This window comes from Falco punctatus (genome assembly GCF_963210335.1).
Source record: "Falco punctatus genome assembly, chromosome: 5".
NCBI lineage: Eukaryota > Metazoa > Chordata > Aves > Falconiformes > Falconidae > Falco > Falco punctatus.
The window spans coordinates 53,751,914-53,775,445 of NC_137584.1; the positions used below are offsets into that span (position 1 = coordinate 53,751,914).

A 23,532-nucleotide genomic window follows, 5' to 3' on the forward strand; every position below is an offset into this window, starting at 1 on the left:
TGATGGTGTTTGACTGAAGATACGGCTGGCGAAACAACAGCTATCATTCAATTGGGTTTTTTTCCCGTGGCAACGTAAGGCTTCACCTGACACATTAATATTGGTTATTTCCACAGTTGCACAACAGGAAGCTGAACTTGTAAAAGATCTCGGTTCATCACTTACCACAGCTGCACCAAGAGGGCCACAGTTCTTTAGCAGTTTCTCTGAAATTCCTGTACAAAATAGTTCAGTGATGTCTCCAGCAGATCAGTTTGTCAGTGTTGCAAGAGCATCAATGAGAATGCAGAAGGTGAAACAAAAACTTGATTCTGTTTTGGTAAGTCAAATTTGATTAATTTCCAGAAATATGAACTTTGGCTGACAAGACTACATATTTTGGGATTGATACATGTAACAGAACATATGTATGTAATCTTGCGATCTGTTCTTCAGAAATGAAGACGTCTCTCACTAATATTTATGCACCTGTAAGTAGCTCTTTCAAAGAGATTGTCTAAAACTTAGTGGGTTTTATTTACCTAGTACTGATGACAACCAAACAGTAGAGCATGTGGCATCTCTGCAAAAACATATTTAATAAATATCAGTAGCTACGAGGGATGGGAGACACCAAAGTAGAGGAGGAAACACAAAGGGGAAACATGTCAGGAGGCACAAGTGGAGATACAGGAGGAGGGTTGTGAGGACGCAGAAAAGAAGACACAGAAAGAAGCACAGAGGTGATGCAGGAGACCCAAAATGATGCACAAATGGAGATACAGGGGAGATAACGCAGTAGGCATGAAGGGAAAGATGGGAGATGTGCAAGGACACAAAAGAAGACGTGGGAGGAGGTAAACCTTGGAAGGGACTACAACCCATGGAGGAGTCCATGCTGTACAGGTACAGTCTCCAAGAGGAGGACTTCAGCTGGTGGAGGACCAGCACCAAAGCAGTTGAAAGGAGTAAGAAACAAGGAGAGACAAAAAGAGCAAACCGCTCTGCACTGATCCCACTCTCTTGGCCCATCTATTGCCTTACCAAATGGACTGAGTGTAACATAATGACAAAAGCAAGGAGACTGGGGACTAGAAGGAAGGAGAGAGAGAGGGGGTCTGAAGCGAAGCTGAGACAGACAAAGAGGGAGGTAAAGTGTTTTCTTTGGGTGTTTGACTGTTTGTCTTATTTCTCAATACCCAAGTCAGTAATTAAAACATTTTGTAATTGGCAATAAATTTAATTAAGTTAAATTCACCAACTTCAGACAATTTTGCATGCGACAAGAGTGCAGTATATTCCTGAATAGCGCTGTTCAGTTATAACTACTGTTCATAATGACAGAACTGCATTTGGGTTTACCGTTCTGGGACAAGCAGCATACTTTGTAGACAGTAAACCAGGCCTGAGGTCATGCCTGGGGTCATGTTTTATGAGACAAAGGTGCTGGAACCTCCGAACAGCAGATCTGCCAACACAGGGTATTCTGGGTTTGAAATGTGTGAACTTAACAGCAGCAGCTAATGGATGTAAAAATAACTTATAAGTGCAGTTCAGAGGTCTGCGGCTTAGATAGATGATTTGAATGTAATGTAAATACATTAAAATTTGGTTTAAGCTAGATAGAAATAGAGAATATTCTGATCCTGTATGACGGGTTTTTTTTGTGTTGTGACCAGTGTCTTCAGGTCCTTTTAGAATCAATGTTTTGGGGTTCTTTTTCCCTTTTTTTTGTTTTTCTTCTTTGCTGCCTAAACAGGAACCTTAATGAATGATAGAGGAAGTTTCTTTTCTTCTCCTCTGTAACATTACCATTCTTGTTTGCCCAGAACATGTGTAATTAAAACCAAGAGTTGAATATTGGGCTAAAGCTTTAGCAATTCACAAAGGCTAGGACATTTTGTTACAAAAGGTAAAAATTAATTTCTCTATGAAACTGGAATGCAGAATTGCCTTTTGCCACATAGAGAAATTACAGTATAGTGAATCTTTGCAGCAATTATTATTTATCTCTGTCTCAAGGAACTAATGCTAATATATGTTTCTATTCACAGAAGTTTTTGATAGGAAAACACTTAACCCATCTCTACTCATTTAAAGAACTCATAAGTTCTTTTCATCCAGTGTTAGTATTTATGTATTTAAAATTTCACTTCCATCTAGCAGTCACAATACCTGTTTGTAACTTTGCATGACAAGGGATTGATGCATGTTCTGTAGATATGGGGAGAAGGGCTTCCATTAAAGGTATAAATAATATCCTAGCTCTGAAATTGTGGGGTGGTTGTTTTTTTTTCAGATGTCAAAACTTTAATGCTAAAATTTGAAGGAGAGAAAAAACTTGTAGCACTTAAGGACAGCATCTCTGTAGTACTAGTCCTGGAATCAGTTATATTGGCTGCCTCATCTCTTAACATGTGAATAATTCTAAATTAGTAAGAAGTATGATTGGCTTTTCTGGTCTATACTTCACAATGTATTTGTGAAAAGTGTTATTAAAAGGTTATCAGTGGTTACCAAAATTCTGGTACTTGGTGCAGTATTATTCAAGTAGAATGTGGAAATATTCTTTCCTGTATACAGAAACACTTAAAACTGTTTTAATTTTTTTATTGTCCTTTGAGTGCATTTATTACCATGCCAGAAGTCATTAAGGGAGTAGGTACTGTGAGAGAATCCAGAAGCTTATACCTCAGATTGCATCAAATCTACTGAGCTTTCATCATTAAATCTAGGACTGTAAAGTATGGTCATATATGATGCTTTGGTATAGTATACATCAAATACTGTACTGTGTAGTCATTCCAGATGGTCTCCTTTTAGAATTTAGTTGAGATGCAAATGTATCTTGTTGTGTGAAAACAGAACAATTTAAAGCCACTGCTTTTCAGAAAAAATATGCAACCTTTTTAATGAGCACATGAACATGATACTGATACTGTCTAAGCCATGAGGTGGAAGAAGATGGTAACTCATCCTTTTGTCTGCAGCAAAGACCTAGAGGCAGAGATGAATGCTGAAGGGGTGTGTATTTTTTATGCTACCATTGTCAGTCTTGTAAGAATCTGTCTTCCAGGTCATCTTGGTTTTGGTAGAATCTGAAACACCATGCTTGGCTTCTGGGTTTTAGTGCAAATCAGGAACATAGGAGTTCTATAGTAACTTACTATAACTTCTACCTGAAGGTAGAAAACCAGAGGTACGAACTGAGGACTCTTGTTAAAACGTTGCCAATTCTGTGAACATTTTTGGCCAAGTACAAGGCAATGCTGCAATGTCTCAGCAGTCTGAAAGACCTTTTTCACTTGATCGTGCCTACAATAAAAAATTTTTATCTGCAAACTGTCAGAGGAGGTACAGAATACTGTAATCTTATCTATCACCCATGCAAGAAATTTGCAGTATTTTTAAACCCTCGTTTCAGTAAGTTCATAGAATTGTCTTAAATTTCTTATAAGCTTTTCCCAAAGAAAACTTGCAAATGAATAGGAAACCTTTTTTTTTATACTGTGTATGCCATAGTTGGAGGAAAAAAAAAAGGCACAAAAGCACTTAATTTTATTTCTTATTAAAACCAAAAATGTAGCTGAATAGTTTTCAGAAAACCATAAATAAGATCTGCTCCAACTGAATATGAGAGGGATGCTTGTGTGTTTCAACTTGGGAAATCCAGGATGAGCCCATGTATTCAACACTGTAATTGGTTCTGGACATCCCTTCTGAACAATAACATAGTAAAATGAGAAGTAGTTCAAATAGGAGAAACACAAATGCCAAGAGCTGTTGAAGAGCTTGCATGTAATGAGATTGACTAGAGCTCCTCAGCTTTGCAGGGTGGTGCAGGTGGAGATGAGTGAGAGGAAAGTTGTGCCATAAATACATGAAATCAGGTACAGTATTGGAAAAAAAATATTGTTTCTTACAGCTGAAGTAGAGACATGGGCTGAAATTAAATACACAGAGTGCTGTGAAGGTCAGGAGTGTACGTGGGTTCACAGAGATTTTGGGCAAATTCATGAAGAAGAGATTAAGCAAAAGCTGTTGGTCCAATGAACCAGTGTTACTGCCAGCTGATGCTCAAGAGGTTCCTGAACTGCTGAGTGATGAAAGTGAAATGGCCTACAGGAGAAAGATCACTCTAAACTTATGTGCCTTACCTGCTACACTTTACTGTTGAAAAATGTAAGGATGGATCTTTGATCTAACACATTATAATTACTCTTACATTATGGAGTATATATATGATATAGGTAAAAGTTATATGACAGGTGCATGGCATTATTGTGTTACTTATTAGTAGGTTGTGTTGTAATTCTCCATAAGAGTTACTAATGTTCTTTTCATTACATCAGATTAGTAAATAATTTAAAAAATCATTAAAGTTCAGTTGAATTTTAAAATGTAAATGAAGTTATATTTCTTCCAGTTTTGCTTTTATAGCAATTTCAAGTCAGATCCATATGGCACTCTGCATGATAGATTTGGGGTTTAGTTCATTAATTATCATATTAGCAGGTAACATGATCCTGTAACATAGGCAGTCATTTTTCTGATGACTTGCGCAATACATTCCACTGGAATGAGGGTCTTTAAATTAAATAGGTGCTTTTGAATAGTGCTGTGTACGATTTCCTATTCCTTTTCCAGTATTCCTCTTCAGAATTCTAGGAAATGCTTTTCTTACTCCAGGAAGTTCTGTTGCAATTATTACTTTAAACGTAGCTACTCCCAGTTGCAGACTTAGAAGGATGTTTTTTATAAGCCATGGTGGAACCACTTTTGGATCTGAAATCATATAACCCTACACACTTCATTTACTGGATAAAAAAACTTCTTACAAACTTTTTTCCGTTTACCAAGCAGATACTGTGAGTTGTTATGATTGCCTGAAATGATTGTTGATATGAAATGGTTGAAGTATTACTAGAAGCTTTATATAGGTAAAATGCTTAATACCATATGAAAGCTTTGCCAAAATTTTACTTCATATGTCTTGAAGAAGTAGTTTGTTATAAGGTAAGGTTTTGGAAATTTTAATGAATTTTGCTTCTCATTTCATTAAATTCACCAGTTTTAATTAAGTTGCCTGTGTTAGAAAAAGTTGAACAAACAGCTATTCTTTTTTCTGTGGCTTGTTGGTTTGGTTGGTTTTTTTCTCCTTTGTGAAAATCTTACAAAGCAAGTCAGATCCTTAAAATCTCTTCTGTTTTCCTATGTTATAATATTCTTTACGTAGTAAGAAATTTTTCTAGGCATTCTTTCTAGCAAGCATCAGATGGATTTTAAAACAACACAGTCAAAACAGGGAAAGGAAAGGAAAAAAGGAGCTTGTCTCTTTTGTAGATGAATAAGTTTTGGCACAGATGTAACATGAGTAGTTTCACAAACTATTCTCATACTGATCTGGATGGATTTACTGCAAGTAGTTACTCTACAGTAATTGCTAGTTTTCCCACACTTACCTAGTGAATGAAATAAAATAGGTAGCTTATCTTGCTTATACTGTTAGGTAAGATCATTGTCTAGGTAGTTACCTTAGAAATAAGTAGTGTGTTATAAACATGCCTTCCAGCTTGGCAGCAATGCAGCCTGAACCTCCTCCAGAGTAAGATCTGGTACCAGAACTCTGAAATTCTCCACTAGCGTGGTAGCTAACATGGAGCATAAAGAGACTGAAATGGCTCTTTATGGCAAGACTGTACTTTCAAATATCTGGTCGTGGGAATATTTACTGAATTCCCTGAATATGTAATTTAAATGTATTAAGGTCTTTTTCCTCTCTCCTCTACTTTTTCCTCTACTATTTCTTATACTTTTAATTACAAAAGTCAATGAGGAATTGTGTGCATCTTTTGTTGGATACACAGTTTCTTATAGGGAGTCACTACAAATTTTACTGTGAATATGGAATTTAAATCTGCATGCTCTCAGCCTTTTACTCCAATGAAGTGTGACCTCTATGAATCTAGTTAGAGTATCAGCACAGTAATATTTATACATCAGTGGTCTTATTTCCTGTGCTTACAGCACAGATGATTGTCTTTAATTCTTGCTTAATATTTGCTAACATTACCATTTGAATAGAGGTCTAAAGTAGCAATAGTAAGCTGCAGTGAACTGTGGCAGGAGATTTTGTTCCACTACTCGTCTTTTTCAGCATTGTATTTCTCTCAGTGGCTTATGTTTATATAAAAGGTACGTCAGACACAAGAAATTAATTGTATTCTTTTTTTAACATAAAACTATATCCATCATAATTTTATCAGAGGGTAAAATAAGATGGTGGTAAGCATTTTTTAAAGTGTGCAGCTTTTACTGGTGGTCCTTTACTTACATTTCCAGTTTTTTACCATCGTAGTTTTCTCACCATAAATGTTTGTTACAGTATTAAGGAAAAGTTGCACTGTATGTTTTCTCCCTGCTAAACAAATTAAACAGGGACATCTGAGTAATAGTACGTTTATGCAAAACATATTTTAGAGCAGAGAAAGCTAGATTCACTCATGCTGGTAAAACCCAGCAAATGATATCTCCTTCTGGCTTATTGTCACCAAAGCATGGAGAAAGCAGCTTTTATTAAGAACTTTTTATGTCAGAAAATACTGTAAATGTGCACTGAGTCAACTAATAACGTTGTTGACAATTGTTTTTTTGAACACTGGTGCATGTGCTTCTTGCAACATGTTGGGTGCAGAAAGGAACATTAATCATGGCTCAAATACTGAGATACTGTAAGTTGAGAATTAAAGAAGGCCATACAAGATTAAACCACTAATATTTTTTTAAATAAAATTTCACATATTCCTTTTATTTTTTGTTAGCTGAGGAAAGCAATTTGTTTTTAATTCAAGTCAATGATACAGAAAATAAGTTTATGTCTTTGCATCCAAAAGTGCTGCGTATTCTGGGGAAATCCAGTCAGGATTTGTTTTTTACCTTTCTCTATGGTTACATTACAGTTAATTGCTGGAATAAGCAAATGAGGCCTTGTCAGCCTAAGAAATTAGATTACACTTTTTGTTTATGTGCTTAAATTTAAAAACAATTTAGTGAAGTGCAACCCTGGTTATACTTTTTTTAATAATAGGAATGATAATGAAATTCTCAGAATGTTATCTTTTTATATATCTATCTCTGTGGGGAAAAAAATGTGGTTTTTTTAATCTGCCAAAGAAGGACTTTATATATGATGAGAAAAGCTTAGTCTAACCAAATACTTGGGGAGCAGTCGGGATGGGGAGGGGGACAGGATTACAAATGTCTGAGTAGTTACATGATTACCTGAAACTGTATACAGTGTTTAGACTCATGTCCTAATGTCTTTTACCAGCAGGTACAGAGGAATAGGATTCTGTATGTATTTGATAAGATTTGGGTCACAAGAACTTCAGGTGTCTATTTTCCTTAGTAGGAAGAGAAATTAAATTGCAAGACAAGTATCTATGGGTGTGTTTTGTATATGACACAATTTCATCAATTTTTCATTTGCACAAAATACGACATTTTTAAAATTTAACCACTGAAGTAATGGATTTTTATTTGCCTGGTCTTAGGTTCTTTGATAATAAAGAGTCATAACCAACTGCAGAAGAGGTTACAGTATACACAGCAATCTTTTGGTTCTTACTAAGCAAGACAAACCTAATTTTTGCTAGTATTGGTGCTGACATTGCCCAGTTCTGCTCAAATGTGTGTATCCAGGCATGTTCTTAAGCAGAAATGCCAGTTTTATCCAATCCAGGAAAGGTCGTACACTCTGTGTTTAATGGCTGAGTGAGTTTGTACAAGCTGTGTATAACTGAGCCTGTATTTAACAGTTTTGTGTCTCATATGAAGAATTTGGTTTTCCTTGTGACTAAAAGTAAGAGGCTCACTATTCCAAATGTTCATAGTAATCTTAATTTCTTAAGATTCCACACCACACCATCCCGGCCAAAGAAAAACAAAAAAAGGGGAAAACTTTTGTGGTAGGCCTGTCATTGAAATACCAGAACTCTCTGGCAGAACTGAGGAATTGAATGCATATTAATTACTGTGTGATGAAACGTATCTATAGACAATGGCTGCATCTAAACTGTAGGATCAAGCATTTTCTAGCATCAATTTTCATATGTATGCCCTGGTCACTTCTGGGCTTCTGTGGGGAAAAACAATGGAGCACCCAAGTTACGAGGGAACTGTGTTGCCATCTGGATGGGTTAGTCTAGAAATTACTTAAGAACAGAACAGATTGATCTCTTAAGTGATTGCAGAATACCTTTAGAATCCCAGCCTTCGTTGGAGTCCTCCTAACACTATTGTCAGAGAAATGATTGCATTTTTACAAAGATGTAAACTTGATTCAAACTAACATTCCAAATTTGATAGCTGTAGTACTGTACTGCTCCTTTAAGCGTTATCGCCTATGTATTTTCTGTCTAGCATTGAGAAAACCAGCAGAATTTGTGTTCTTTTTTTATTTCCAATTCAATTGTCAACTTTTAAAGTCTGTGTAATCATGGTTTAATAACTTTATTTAAATTGTTTTTAGAAACAGCATCCTAGAGGCCTGAAGTTTCAAAAGGGAAGCCTAAAACTAAAATAATAAGAGAGAGCATAGAGCTGGCCACCTTGATTTGACTTGCAAGTATATATGGAAATATACATTATATTGGTTGCAAAGGTCAGAAAATTGCATTCTCAGGGAAAAAGAGAAATTGTTATTGTCAGCTTGTCAAGTCTTGCAGTATTGTTTTCTGTGTCATGCAATGCACTTTTAATGTAAAAACTAGTTCCACTGAAAATGTATATTTGCATAATTTGCATAGAGCAGCCCTAACACAAAAAAGAAAATGCAAATCAGCTTTGTTTAAACTTGGCAAGAATTATGTAGGTATCCTTTTGTGCTACAAAACCTACATGAATGTTATAACTCTTGGTTTTACTCAATTTGGGATAGTAGTAAACTGTGTCTTTGATAAAGCTGTGGTTTGTGCATGAAGCAAGCAGAGCCTGTTGTGAAAATTAAGTAGATTGGTGGTTGGCTATCTTAGCCAGCTTTACTCGTTGTTGTAAAGGTATTTAGCAATGCCTTCCCACAGCATGCATTTCAAAAAAAAAAATTGCTTCACTCTGTTCTGTAGGTAGTCTTATGTCTGTCTGTTGTAGGAGAGTTAATTATTATTTTTAGGACAGTATACTTCACCTGCAAACGGTTCTGCTGAATAATTAGTGCTCACTTATTAGCTGAGTGGTTCCTTCTTCTCTTATAATGTTGTGGGGTTTTTTTTTTCCTCTATGGGGTTTTTAGAGATTTAAATAATACCTAAGACCTAGTAGCAGAAAGGTCATTAAAACTCTGATTTTATGTTTACTTTGAATGGGCAATCTTTTTTGGCTCACCTGTGCTGAGCTTCATTACCATTAAGGGAGGAATGAATCACTCCTGTAAGACTGCTTAAATTTAAAATTTTCTTTTTAATATCTCTTTTATAAAAATGGTTTTTATTTTGGTTTTAAGGACTTTGAGAGAAGGAAGAGTTGTAAGAACTTGTTTTGCATTTTACAAAGGCCAATTTTCTTAAATCTTCAGGACCATACATTCAGTCTTCTAATGTGTGTCTATTGCATTTGATTTCAAAGCATGCTGTTTGGTGTATAATGAGAGTATTTGGGTAATACAGCTGGAAAATAAGTGAATTAAATGCTGTACATTAATAACTTACATGCAAGGTTCCATATCTCTTACATAATTCAAGCACCACAATCAAGGCAAATTTTTCCTGATGTTTTTTTCCCTCCAGGAGAACCAGGAATGTCTGTTAAGTACTAGTTTTGAATAGTTTGCTCTGCTGTGTTTAGTCTGATTTTGAAATGCTGACATATTCAACCACTCTTCATTCCATGGTAGTGTCTGAAACCAACTTTTTGATAGCAAATTTGAAAGAGAATTTCATGAGAATACTTGAATGGATAACACACCTTTGTATCACTCATGGTGTAGTGTGCACTCAGCAAGAAATTCACGCAGGGGGGAGATGGTCTCATTTGTCTTCCTGCAGAAAGGCTCTCCCTAGATCTGACGGTGGATAACAGTGGAAGCTGAGCTCAGTGCATTTGCAGAACAGATTATTTTTCTGTATTTGAGTGAACACATCAGGTAGTGGCTTTCCACTGTGTGTGTGTATCAGAGAAAACTTTGGATTAATGAAACTTAGTCACTTGCATGCCTAAAGGTACGAAAAGCAGATGGATTTTGTTGTTCAGGAAAATAGGCTTCTCCATTCTGCTTTCATTTCACAACTACTGTTTATTAATACTCTGTTAAATTTGTATACTGCAGTAAAATTTAGCTGGTTTAATGCTTTTTTAAAGTCATGTTCAATGGTTGATCCGATTTTCTGTCTTTCTGGTCAGTTTTGGAGTATAGTAATTACAGTTGTACACAGTTGCTGAGAGAGTACTTGACTAGTAGAAGACAGTTTTTATTATGAACTTCTTTCAGTAGAGTTAAATCCATATTGCTACACAAAACCCAGATACATTAAGATGAAGATCTAGTGTAGTAATACAGAGGAGATGATAGCAGATATCCTATATGGCCCCATCAATCCATGTTTTTAGTGCTGTATTACCTGCATCCCAGTACACCTGCCAATGACCAGATATTCTGCATTGTTGAAATCTGTTGAATTGTTTCATATTTGTTAAATGACAGAAACAGTAGTTATATAAATTATATCACTTCTGGAAATAAGCCACTGGTTCACTTTGTTATAGCTGTCTCCTTTACTTAAACAGAATTTACAAGCCAGTAGATTGAAAGTTTGCAAAATGTCATTTTTCTGTTTTGGCTTACAACTGAAGTTTGAGGGTCTGATCTAGAGTTTACTGAGGCCAAAGAAAGTGCTCCACTGAGTGTGGGATTTTAGTTGGATTAAGTGACTATATGTATTTATTCTAGATTGTGAAGTAGGCTTGACTTTGGAAAGGTCAAGTATTATGTTGTTTTATGTAACTAACTCAATAAATTTAGCATATGAATCTATTTCGTTTGAAGAAAGTTACATATATTTTATTTAAGGCCTATTTTCCATCCCTTTTGGCTGTATTATCAAGGCAGCCAGTGAAAATGTGTTTTACAAACTGTAAAACTCTCCATGGGATCACGTGATAAAAACCCTAAGATTGTCATAATATATTTTTTACATAGACTGTATTGGATAATAATAATAAAGTTTGAGAAAGGTTTTTGCTTTGTGATAGCTGCATGTATATCAAGAAACTCCACAGCAAACCAAATTTTAACTACAGTATCTTTGTTGCTATGGGAATAAGGACTGCAAATATTTTTTGTGTTGCTTACATAAAGGAATTGTCTGGTGTTTTGGTCAAAGTATGCTTTATTGATATGCAGAAATTGCAGTTTTGTGTTAAGTCTGGGTTAAGATTTATATTTTCCTTTCATTCTAATATTGAGTAACCTCTTTGTAGATGTAGTGTAGTTTGAATACTCAAAAATGAGAAGTTACTTTACATTTATAAGTTTATAACCATATATAAATGCCACCTTATTTTTATACGTGAAGACACAATGAAATGCCAGTTCAAACAGTTCTGTTCCATTGTTTGTACTGCTTGAGAGTTTGTATCCAAATGTGAACACGCAATTCAATTCATAGCTGTGTCAGTATCAAGTCTGTGTCTCTAAATAGTCTTACAAAAACAAACACAAAATAAACCAAAGGAAAAAAAAGCCCCAAACAAACAAAAACAACCTATCATTGGAATTGTTATTTATCATCAACTTGAGTCTTAATTTTTTTCCTGGAATTTAATATTTATTTACAGTAAGCAAATATTTCTCTTATAGCTATTGCATCAGTAAGTAACCCAGGAAATTACACTTCACTTTCTGATTTGTCTTTCCTATTACAGGCGAGCTCAAATCTCTTGCTTCCTGCATCATCATCACTGTCACCACACTCCAAACTAAAACTGCCAGGTACTCTGAGCACTCCACTGAATCCTCTGTATTCTTACACTGCTAAAAGTGGTAAGTTTCTGTCTTTATTTCTTCTCTCTGTAGGGAATGGGTAATAACTTGCACAAGGACTTTTTTCTGCCCTTAAAAATTTTGCTGTGAAACTCTTTCAGGGAGTGTCCTGGTTAGTGTTATATGTGATATTGTTTATAAAGTGCAGTGTGATACAGTCCAATACTGATACATGTTCCCTTATACAGCTTAAAGTAAAAAGCTTTACACTTATATTAGTGCTGTAATTTCCAAGAGCAGCATGAGATTGCCAGCTTTTCTTAGTTTAGTATTTTGATATTTTAATACTAAAGTATCTTAAACACAGACACTGAAACACAATAAAAATCTTATTTTTAAGAGCATATGTACTGATAAAAGAAAAAGGTAAGCTGCTTTTCTTACTACTGAAGAGCCATAGTGCTTGGTAGTCTATTTGCAGTTGTCTGTAATCTGTTTTTAGGGATTTCTTTCTAAATTTGTTAAGTGTTTGATTTTGTGTTTTGTTTGTGTTTGATTAAGTGTTAAAGATTTTGAGAAAAAGGTCAGCAATGAGATACGCATTTTTTTATACTTACTTTGCTAATATCTGTTGTATTGCTGATCACAATATTTAAAAACAAAATTGATAATTTCTTGCCTTTTTTTCTCTTCTTTGGGCACCTGTAAAATAAAATAGAAAATCAGAACCTTAGTTTTGAAGTGGTTTTGTTTTGTGTCTTTGAGAAGAGTAAAAAGTAGTCCAGGGGAGAGTGGAATATATAATGAACTAAAAACAGGTAATGGAGATTTAAAACGTAGATAGTAAAGATAGGAATAGCCTCTACAATTATATAGAATAGTCTCCTAAAGGCAGACAATTCTATTTGCAAATCAAGTTATGATTAATTTTTATGAGCAGCAGGGGAAAGAGTCCTTAGCATGGACTTTAGAAGATTGACCACTACTCTCAGAATCGCTTTTAGTCACTAATTCACAATGCAAACAGCCATACACCAATTAGCTTCTGTATTTCCATTTTCTACCTTAACAAAAGATTTTAGAGCCATAGTAATATTAATCTGTCACATAACAGATGCTTATTGTTTCCAGAGCATGAAATCATACAGTAACAGTACAATACATATGCTGTCCTACATATTGTGAATATTTCAGATAAGTGGACTAACTTTCTAAAGAACATTAACATATACTTTTGTTAAAATGGCTATACCTAATATTGCTGAAACCAGTGCATTTTATTGTCTTGAATTTTACTTTATGCAGAAGCACAGATAAATGTGTTGATGGAAACTACTTAAACAGTATCAACAAACATAGGTATATGTTAGAGCTGTTCATGTGCACTCCCAATGTAGTTGTTTCCAAAACTGACTAATACATCAAGACAATACACAGGTACAGGATATTATTTGTGCAAGGGAAGTAAAATAAAAAAGAGGTATACTTTAATGGTCTTTCAACAGTGAATGAAAACAGTGAGAAAATGAAGATTTTTTTAGGGGAAAAAGACCATTAAAATGCTGTTGAACCACAACTGAAATAATTTTTTTTCCTTGAAGAAAATCTTTTAAAATTCTGTATTACTTCTCTGTCATTTTGAGGACCTCCAAGTTGTTCTACTGTGATAGAGTTGTTTTTGGTGAAACATATGAGATCTACTCATCTATTTCATCTTTCCTGTTGGTTATAAAGTGTGAAGATAGGTGCTTATGTTCATAGCTCCTAACTGCCAGTTTAATCTTTGTTTTGAATAACAGAAAGTCTGTACCTGAACAGATCTATTAATTTGCAGATTGTGCTGGAACCACAAAACCTTTCTTTTCTGTCTTGGTTTCATATACACAATATATATGCTTCTCTGTACCTATGTTATTGGGATGTTGCATTCTTAATAACTGCCTGTAATACAAAGATCCTTCATTTTTGTCCAGCAGATGGTTATGTATTCCTGAGGGTTATGTTGGCAGTGATTCAGTCTTCTCATTCTCACACTTTCTCTGTCACCTTTTGCTGTGTATTTAATGCTTCTTAAATCAAAATGCAGAGTTCCCATTATAGTGAATTCCCTATAAGCAGCATCTGTAAAGCTCTGTTGGCAATCCTTTTAACTATGTAACTGGTGTATGTGCATGCTGTATTAACTTGATAAGGTGGTAGCTTATGTGTTGTGGTATGGACAGAGTAGCAGCCTGGATACATATCGCACTTTCTTCTTTTAAGATGATGATTATCAAGGTCTTGCATTAGTAGGAAGCAGTGGGAAAACAGGGTATCCACCTTTTTGGTTTGTGGGCAGTAGCAGTAGTACTGCAGATCTTTCCTGAATTTTAGATTTTTATATATCCAGATATATTTGCAGAAATAGCTGTAAGTGGTTTTGGAATACTTCTAATAAAAATAATACTCGCTACTATGCTTTTTAAACATGCCTGTTCATTTTAACAGATGGGTTCTGTATACTCTCAAACATATAGTATGTTTTGGCTTTCTTCAAGCACATACTTTCACATGTATATAGGCTTTTATAAAGCCCCAGTCCTTGTTCTGCTATTTACCTTCCTTCCCTCAAGATCAGTTATCTCATAGTCAATGAGGCAGGACTGCCTTTATCTCCAACAAGTTCTGCCTTATTCATTATTAGCTACCGGGTGCAGCCCCTTACCTTTTCTATCAAAATGGACAGCATCTGTCCATCATCTGCATAAAGAAGTTGTCCCCAGCACATTCCAGAAGTCTGAATTGCCTCTAGCCTGTGTTTTTGTGCCTCAAGCAGTTACTGGGGTTGTTAAAAACCTCCATGACAGGGCCTGTATTTGTAAGACTTCTTGCTCTGTTTAAAGAAGGTTTTACCCACTTCCTCTTCTTGATGAGGCAGTCTGTAGCAGGTGCCCCCCACAATGTCCATATTTTTGCTTGCTTTTCCAGTTCTGACCCATATGCTCTTGATAAACCTGTCACCTACTCTACAGCTCTGCACACTTATGCCTCTCCTCCCTTCCCTACAGCGCTCGCCATTCTCGTCTTCCCTGTCAGTCCTTCCTAAGAGCCGCAGGCTCTTACAACACTTCAGTCAAACAGTAAGAAACATAAATATTTTATGTGAAGGAGGAATTCATGAAACACTGAAAATACGGTTCGATGCCATTTATCGTTCTAATATAACCCCTTCCCTCAGCAATGCTACTTTGTGAAAGCAAACTTGAGTTACTTCAAAACTGCTTGGGTTCATGCATCCTTGAATATTTCATAGGGTGCTAGCAAAGATGCCTCCTCTTATTTCAGTCTTCCCTCTGTTGTATAATGTTTTATAGACTTACACAGAGCACCTCTTTCTGATTATTAGTTAATTAAATAAAAAAGGTGAATTGTTATCTTTATGAAGTGATTCCATATAGAGTGAAAAAATCTGCTAGTGATTGGTTTTCTGCATGCTTAACTGCTGTAACTTCTAATTATAAACCAATACCAGATCCTTCCTTGTCTCTTTAAAGAGTGGTTTAATCCCTGATCAGGAGTTTTACATGTGATGCTTAGATATCCTAACTTTGTTCTAAATCAAATAATGTGATGTTTAATTGTCAAATAGAGAGCTTCAGCACCTTTCTCAAGCACAGAACATTCTTTAGAGGAGATGAGTGAAGAAAAGATTGTGGTAGCATTGAGGTGGGAAGGCACCTCTGGAGGCCATGTAGCCCAGCTCTCCTGCTCAAAGAAGGTTCACCTAGAGCAGGATGCTCAGGGCCGTGTCCAGTTGGGTTTTCAATATTTCCAGGGATGGAAACTCCACAACATTTCTGGATAACCTATTACAATTTTGACCATCCTCATGCTAAAGGTTTTTTTCTGATGTTTAAATAGTATTTTGTGTATTTCAGTCTGCATTGGTGCATGGGATTATTCCTGCCTAAATGCAGGACTTTGCATTTCCCTTTGTTGCACTTTGTGACATTCTTGTTGGCCCATTTCTGCAGCCTGTCAAGGACCCTCTGAATGACAGTATGTCCCCCTGGTGTGTCAGCCACACCTCTCAGTTGTTCATCATTTGCAAACTTGCTGAGTGTGCACTCAGTCCCATCATCAAGGCCATTAATGGAGATATTAGTTATCCAGTATCAACCCCTGGAGTGCACTCCTAGTAACTGGTCTCCAGTTAAGATTTCATGCAAGTGCTTACAAAAGTCTGATGGTTGGTCCTGTTTTTCACTCTACTCAGATTTCTCCATGTTGTATATATAGCAGCTTACTTTATTCTTACTGGATTATTCTTTAGTATACTTTAAGGAATCTGTCCCTAAAAGTATGTAATGTTTAAAATTTGTCTAAAACTCATCTTTGATAGTCAGAATTGAGGCTTTACCTTCCTTGTGCTGTATAGTTCTGCTTATGCTCATGCTTCAGTGCTGATTTTATCATGCCTTGTCCTGTACTACTACCGTGCAACACTGCACTGTATCCAGGACCTTGTCTGAGAACTTCCTATCTTTTCCTTGTCATGTTCTCATCTTTGTACTTTTTTCCAGGTTAATCCATTTGCTAGTTACATTTTTTTAAACAGATAAAAAAACAGCAAAACCTTCAGCTTTCAATCACCTGTTCTCTGAGAGGCATTAAAATACCCTCTGTTTTTTTTCACCTTCCCTCCTTAAGACGGAGCATCTTCGGACGGTGAAATCACCTTCCTCTACTCTCAGACACAGTTTTGCAGATCTGTGGCATGCCATGAAAGAAATCGCCCTGCATTTTCAGGCTTTATTCGACAGTGACTTGTCAGTAACTCCCATTGTGTTCAGGGCATGTTTTCTAAAATAAGTTTTAGGTTTCAAGTAATGGTAATTAGCAGTGACACTAATTGTTAACTATGTGGGAGACTGAAGCTGGACTATAAATACTGCACAGATGTTTTTACTAAAATTTCTACTTCAATAAAACCAGTTAATTAAACTTGCTCTTAAAAATTAATTACATATGTTCTAGAAACGTGATGGTTCTTGTATCTTTAAAAAAATATCAGAAACAACACAATGCTTGGGCAGGGTTGAGAATAATTAGAAATTTTCTCTCCATTAACACAACTGACAGTCAAAGGTGTTTTTCACCTATGTAAAGTGAAAGCTTGAAAACACTCTTTCTCACACTCTGAAGATATTAACAAAACTAACTTTGTATTTAAGTCCTATGTTATATTTGATAGACTACTTAAACTTCTTTTTCCAGTCTTAAGCAAACAGTGAAATAGGTTTCTATGAAAGATATCAAAAAAATTTATGCACCAGCTAAATGTTTTTAAATTGATTCTTGCTTTTTGAGGAGCAGAAAAAGGAGGTACATCAAGTAGGAAAATTCACATTTTTGCAGAGATGCTGCAGAAGCACTGTCAAAAGTTACATCCTCCTATGTATGTTGGTATCATTAATTACTTTTTTCCAGTATTTTATACTTTCGCCCCAACTCTATAACATCTGTCTTCAGTACTACCACAGTCCTGGAGATCTTTAATGTTTTTGTTTGTTTGTTGGGGATATTTATGTTGCTTTGGACATAATTTTGTGCCACTCAAGGAAGAATGTCTGTAGAAAGCTAGTTCAGTATGGCCTTATTCTTTTCATCTCTTTCTAAGAAACTGTTAGGGGAAAAATGACTTACGCAAACTGTCATTGAAAATGTATCAAATGAACAACTGAATTCACTTTTACTATTAGAATAGTATAGCTTTCTAATTTGAGAATAAACAGTAATAAAATATCCTGAAGAGACATTAAAAAACATTACAGGGTAGGTATTAATTGAAGGTAGCGTGTATGTGTACTGTATAGTCCAAGTATAACATGAATATGAATTTGTAGTATATCTTTTTGTTTGGATACAAGTTGGTGGCATTTTCAAAGAAGATTGAAAAAATGATTGACAGACAGAAGATGACTAAGAAAAGCATGCAGTACAGCCAGCAGAATTGCTGGCTTTCCCATACTACTGTGCTGAAATTAGATAATGCTGACCTTGCGGGGACCATTTTTGTTTAGTGGGAGTGCCAGTAGGAGTGCCAGTTGAAGAAATTTGTTTACTGGGATCCAATCCATGCAGGCAAATTGAATGGCACAGAGATCACTGAATATGTTCTTTCCTTTTTTTTTTTTACCCTACTGTATTACTGTAAATACTGTATTTTGTCAAATTTTAAAGTAGGAGTGAAATCTTTAATTTTTAAGAGAAATGGATTGAATGTGGAGAATTTAAACATAAGAAGAGAACTCTCAATTTTGGCTTGAAAGAATCTGGGTATGTTAGTTCCCTGTTAAACTGTAATGTGTGCTGCCTCATTAGCTCACCCAACAGCTTCATTTAGATTTGTTCTGATGGGGAAAGCAATTAAGCGAATTAAGCGTAGGTCTGCCCAGATCAGAGCCATGGAAATGGTGTAGTAATTTACCGTAATGTCTAAGTCACTTTGGGATACTTCTTTTTAGTCCCACATCTTAAAACTGGGGCAGGAGCATATTGTGGTGAAGAGTACCAAATACATACCAAAAAGTGGTTCAGTACCCACACTGTTTGTTGAAAGTGGTTTGAGTGTAATACCAGCTGCTGGGAGGAATAGGTGGTGACGGAAATTAATTTTCCTTACTTTTATATGAGATGCTTACAAAAGGGAAGTAGGTGATGTTTAACAATCTCACAAAGACAGTCTCTCAATTTCATTATTATCTGTGAGTCTACTGAGCTTTATTTTTCTGTGGTATTGATTAAAAAAATGATGATGTGACATTATGCAGCCCCTGAAAAAGGGTTTTAGTCATTTTTTTCCCTGGTGGCCTGATATGTTTATCTTTTCCTATTTATACTTACTACTACAGAGGGAGAAATGCAAGTCTGTTCACTACGGGATAGTTGTAATGACGTCAATATGATCAGGGAGTCCAGCAGGGGATATATCTTTGATTAGTACTCTACTGCCAGTTGTCTGTAAGTTCTACACTGTACAGAAATATAGAACGTTATTAGTATATCCTGTAGAGGTGCTGCCAAAATACAAAGTAGCCTAAGAATACATGAGAAGAAACACTTCCAGAATGGTTAGGTTCCTGCAAGCCTACAGTCTACTTACAGTACATTATCATGTGTTTGAAAAGGTTGAACATGCATTAAGATGAAAGAAATATGTGCTTAATACTTCTCTCACCTCTCATTTATGTTTCTATGCTTTCATGCAATTTGGCGTTTTCCTGCTCTGATACGTATTTGAAGAACTGGTGTTGCTTGACACAATTTTCAGAAATTTAACCCTTAAAAAATTTTTAAGAGAATTCTTCTCACATTATGGGGATGGAATTATTTTTTTTACATGTGGCCTTTTCATTTAGTGGGACAGTGGTTCTAAGAAATGGAGAATTTTGCCTATAATTTTCTTTTGCATTCCTAAATGTAGACATATGAATTGCTTTTTGTTCTGATAACAAGCTTCTAAATACAACTGCAGAATTCTCATTGTTGCTATAATTTGTAGAACTCAACTGCTTCTAACTCTTTGATTGAATCAAGTATGTATGTTTTCCTTCTTTTGGAAGCTGGATTACTTAAACACAACCTCCCAGTTTAGATAATAATGTTTGAAAATTGTTATGAGAAAGTGCAGAAGACTAGTACTTTTGAAGTTAATAAACTTGGCTGATTTTAGTCCCTAGTTTTTTAAGTATATTATTCTGGTTTTGTGTTTTCTCCTATTAACCAAAGATAATTTTTTTCCATTCTTTACAAGGCTTTACTTTAAATATAAAGCACTGCATAGTCACAAAGAAATTATGATAACAGATTAAGTTTCAGATCCAATTACCAGGGTTTCTCTTTATTTTTCAAAAAAAGGGTAAGAGAACTGACCAGAGACAAAGTACCAGCTAAACAGCATTAATCAGCTCTTCAGCAAGTGTGAACTTACTTAACTACACTGTATTTAGGTAAAAATATTCTTAACAAAAGCAGAAGAATATTACATCTAATTTTTTTCATATATATGTCTGTGTGCTAATTTGAATGGGAACCTCCCTTGGGGAAAATGGTCATTCATTTTAAGATATCCGTATCTCTTCACTTTTACTTAGGGGAAAAGTGTAAGAGAAAGGAGAAAGAAAATAAAACCTTGTTGTAGTTATTATTTGCTCATAGCAGAATGGAAGAACTGAAAAATCAACTTTAAAAATATTTTTCTCAAGAGTTAATTTTCTTTTAAAACAACAGAAACATCCTTCAAGGTACTGCTTTTTTTAATGCCTTTCTGGTTCTTTTATAAGCTATTTTGCTATACCATTTACATTTTAAAGAAACTGTGTCTCAGTATCTTCAGTGAAGATAAATTACAGCGGCTCAGTTGTCACCTGCGGCCAACCTTTGCATGAACTTCCCTGATCTTATTCCGTCTGCTCAGTCATGAGAGCCATCTCTGAGCTGTTCCACCTTGCAGCTGACTTCAGCAGTAAATATAAGTTCAGAGTACCAGGACACAGCAATGCCCTTACCACGACTTACATGCAGCTGGGGCTGTTCTTCAGGGGAAGGAGTCGTAGAATCATAGGATAGTTTAGGTTGGAAAAGACCTTTAAGATCATCAAGTCCAACCATTAACCCAGAACTTCTAAGCCTACCACTAAACCATGCCTCTAACACATCTACATGTTTTTTAAACGTTTCCATGGATGGTGATTCCACCACTTCCCTGGGTGGCCTGTTCCAATGCTTGAACAACCTTTCAGTGAAGAAATTTTTCCTAATGTCCAATCTAAACCTCCCTTGGCTCAACTAGAGGCTGTTTCCTCTTGTTCTATCGCTTGTTGTCTGGGAGATGACATCAACACCCACCTGCCTACAGCCTCCTTTCAGGCAGAGCTCTGTGGCCTTACTGTGCCACCAACATCAGTTGCCGATGTCAGAGTTTTGGCTCAAGGCACAAATACAGGACCTTGTTTTAAGGTAGAAGAGGCAAGTGTTTACATTCATAAAATGAATAGTAAAAATTATTTTTTTTAAATTGAAAACAAAAGCTGTAGAGATTCATCTAACCGCAAAAATGTTCCAACACAGTAGGAAAGACATAAGAGACAAAATCATTAACATTCATGACAATCTAGTTCTTCTATTTTGAAAGGTGGTTATCCAGTTTCCTCTACGTGATTGATAAGATGTTGTAAATGTCAGAAGAGTTTGTATTTTCTAGTTAAACTTGCTAGATTTGTTTATACTGAGATCAAAGATACACATGTCCCTTTATTATATGTTCCTTTTCATGTTTCTTCTAGGCAAGTTAATTAAAATATTTCACTAAAAATTACACTAAATAGAGAACACAATAACGGCAATCTTTGAAGATTCCAAAAACTTTATCAGAAGAAACACCATTTATATTTACTTGAAATTGGTGTATGCTAGGGTAATTACTGCTGTGCCTTCAGGCTAAAGGAAGTACTCTCGACCAAATTATACAAGGGTGTGGGTTAAGTGAAGCGTTACTCTCTGTTTGGCAGCAGTGGATATGGATTGCAAAATCAGGGTGTGACGTAGTACTGTGGAAAGACTCTGCCAAAAGTGATTTGGCCTGAGTGTGCCCTTACTTTCTCAATTGTGTGGATCCTAAACCAACCTAATTCCTAAGTGGAGAGGTCCTGTTAACTGTTTTCAGCCTGAGCTTGTCTGTAATTTTTGAGCTATTGAGCCACAAGGCAGCAAGTGTTGACAAAGTGCATGCTTAAATGAAATTCTAGCTGGTTTCAGAAGTGGAAATAGTTCTTCTGCCCAAGGCCTGTGCAGTGAAGCATCAGGTCAGCAAGGATGATGTCTGTAAAGCAATCAACATGAGTGAACAAGATGAGAAAATAATGCATCGTATTGTTCAGATTCTTCTTTTCCTGTCATTTCCAGAGGAGCTGGGAGGACTGTGCAAAAGGCCTAGTAGAGGCCATGGTGCACAGGAGGGAGGCATCTCCCTCTCCCAAGAGGAGACCTAGGTCCTTTCACTTCATTCCTGTTTTGACAAGTGACCAAAACCCCAAGTACATTTAAAAAAATCTGTATTTTTAAAAGGCATTATCCTTCCTTTTTTCGTATACATACATACGTACTTTTTCAACTATTTAAAAAAACCTTTACAAATTTTGTAGATAGATTTTTATCTGTGTTAAGCAACTAAACTTTTGTGGATTCCTAAGCAACAGTTGTTACCCATGTTGCTGAAGCACAAAGTTCAGTGAAAGCAAGCTTCCCTCACATGATTCATTCTATTAATATAACATGTTTTAAATTAACTTTTGGTATCTATGGTCCACAGTATGCGCTGCAATAGACTGTGGTATCAGTGTAGCTTGATAGTGATGATGTTGGTCACGTAGAAACTAATGATAGAGGATGGTGGCTTGGGAAAGCATTAAGAAATCAGGAAGCGCATACAGAGAAGTGAAGGCCTCTGTGGGTGTGTAACTTACACACTGCTATTGTCACACAGCCTAGTGACTTGGTATTATTTACAGAGCTGGCCTCAATGTGCTGCTTTGATCCAGATGAAATGAGAGCTTCACTGGAGCCTTTCTTCTCTCTATTAGCTTGCTTTCTTGCTCACTGGAGGTTGTAAAGAACTGTGACTCATTGCTTGTTGGCTTCAGATGAGGTGGTAGAATTGCCTTAAAACTCTGCTCCTGAAAACTTGTGTTTGGATGTTTTCTGCAACCTTATGGCATGTTCCAGTGAAGGAACAGATTGCACAGATTCCTTCCTCATCTTTTCTCCTCACAAATAGGTCTTAGTTTCTTCAGTTTTTGCTACTTTGGCCAGAGAAAAAAGACCTGAATGACACACAGGCAAATTCAAAAAAACTTGTTAGTTTTTCCTGCTCACTTGACTCTAGGCTTTGCTTTGGCGTACTAGGCAGTCCTTCTGCAGAAGACTTTTACTCAGACTGTGTAACAGATAGTATTTGAAACTGTATTACATCATCTGAAGATTTATTCTAACTTATTGCACCCCATATGTTTCTAGGTATCCCCTTTTCCTATCCTGTCAGTATCTTCTGTTTTGAATAGAGGGCCACTGACTCTACTTCAGCCATCTATGCTAGCTTCTGGTGTCTTACTGATTGGGTTTTTTTCAAGATAACTCAAGGGTGTTGCAGTGACATGTTGATACAGATCTTTCTGGAATCCATTCAGAGCCTGGCTGGTCAGAGGAAGCAAACTTATGCAGCTAATATGCCAAGGAATAGAATATAGAAAAATGGAATTTACTTAATCTATGTTGAGCGTCTTTTGGTGTGATAAATTGTTTCAAAAATTCTTTCACCAAACTTCTGGTTGTCATTATCTACCAGTAGAGCATAAGAAGCAATTCCACTAGCTTTTTTTTAAATTTATTTTCTAGTGAGGACTGTAACTGCTAAGATCCACTTCGTAAGATGTCGTGCTTTCTGCTATTTTCAGGCTTTGTTTTCTGGCTCCTTGCATCTTTGAATTTTCATTTGTAGATAAGCATATTTAAGCAGTGTTCATTCTAATAAAAAAGGATGG

General features: G+C 35.9%; 1 protein-coding gene across 2 annotated transcripts in view; it reads left to right on the plus strand.

Annotated features, from left to right (window-relative positions):
- The window catches only part of AHI1 (Abelson helper integration site 1), a 104,025-nt gene that overhangs the window by 43,959 nt on the left and 36,534 nt on the right, over window positions 1–23,532 (plus strand). For both annotated transcript variants that reach the window (XM_080390105.1, XM_080390106.1), the window contains exons 18-19: window positions 117–319; window positions 11,896–12,013. In XM_080390105.1, coding sequence (XP_080246231.1) covers window positions 117–319; window positions 11,896–12,013 — 321 coding nt within the window. The remainder of the gene's footprint in view (window positions 1–116; window positions 320–11,895; window positions 12,014–23,532) is intronic.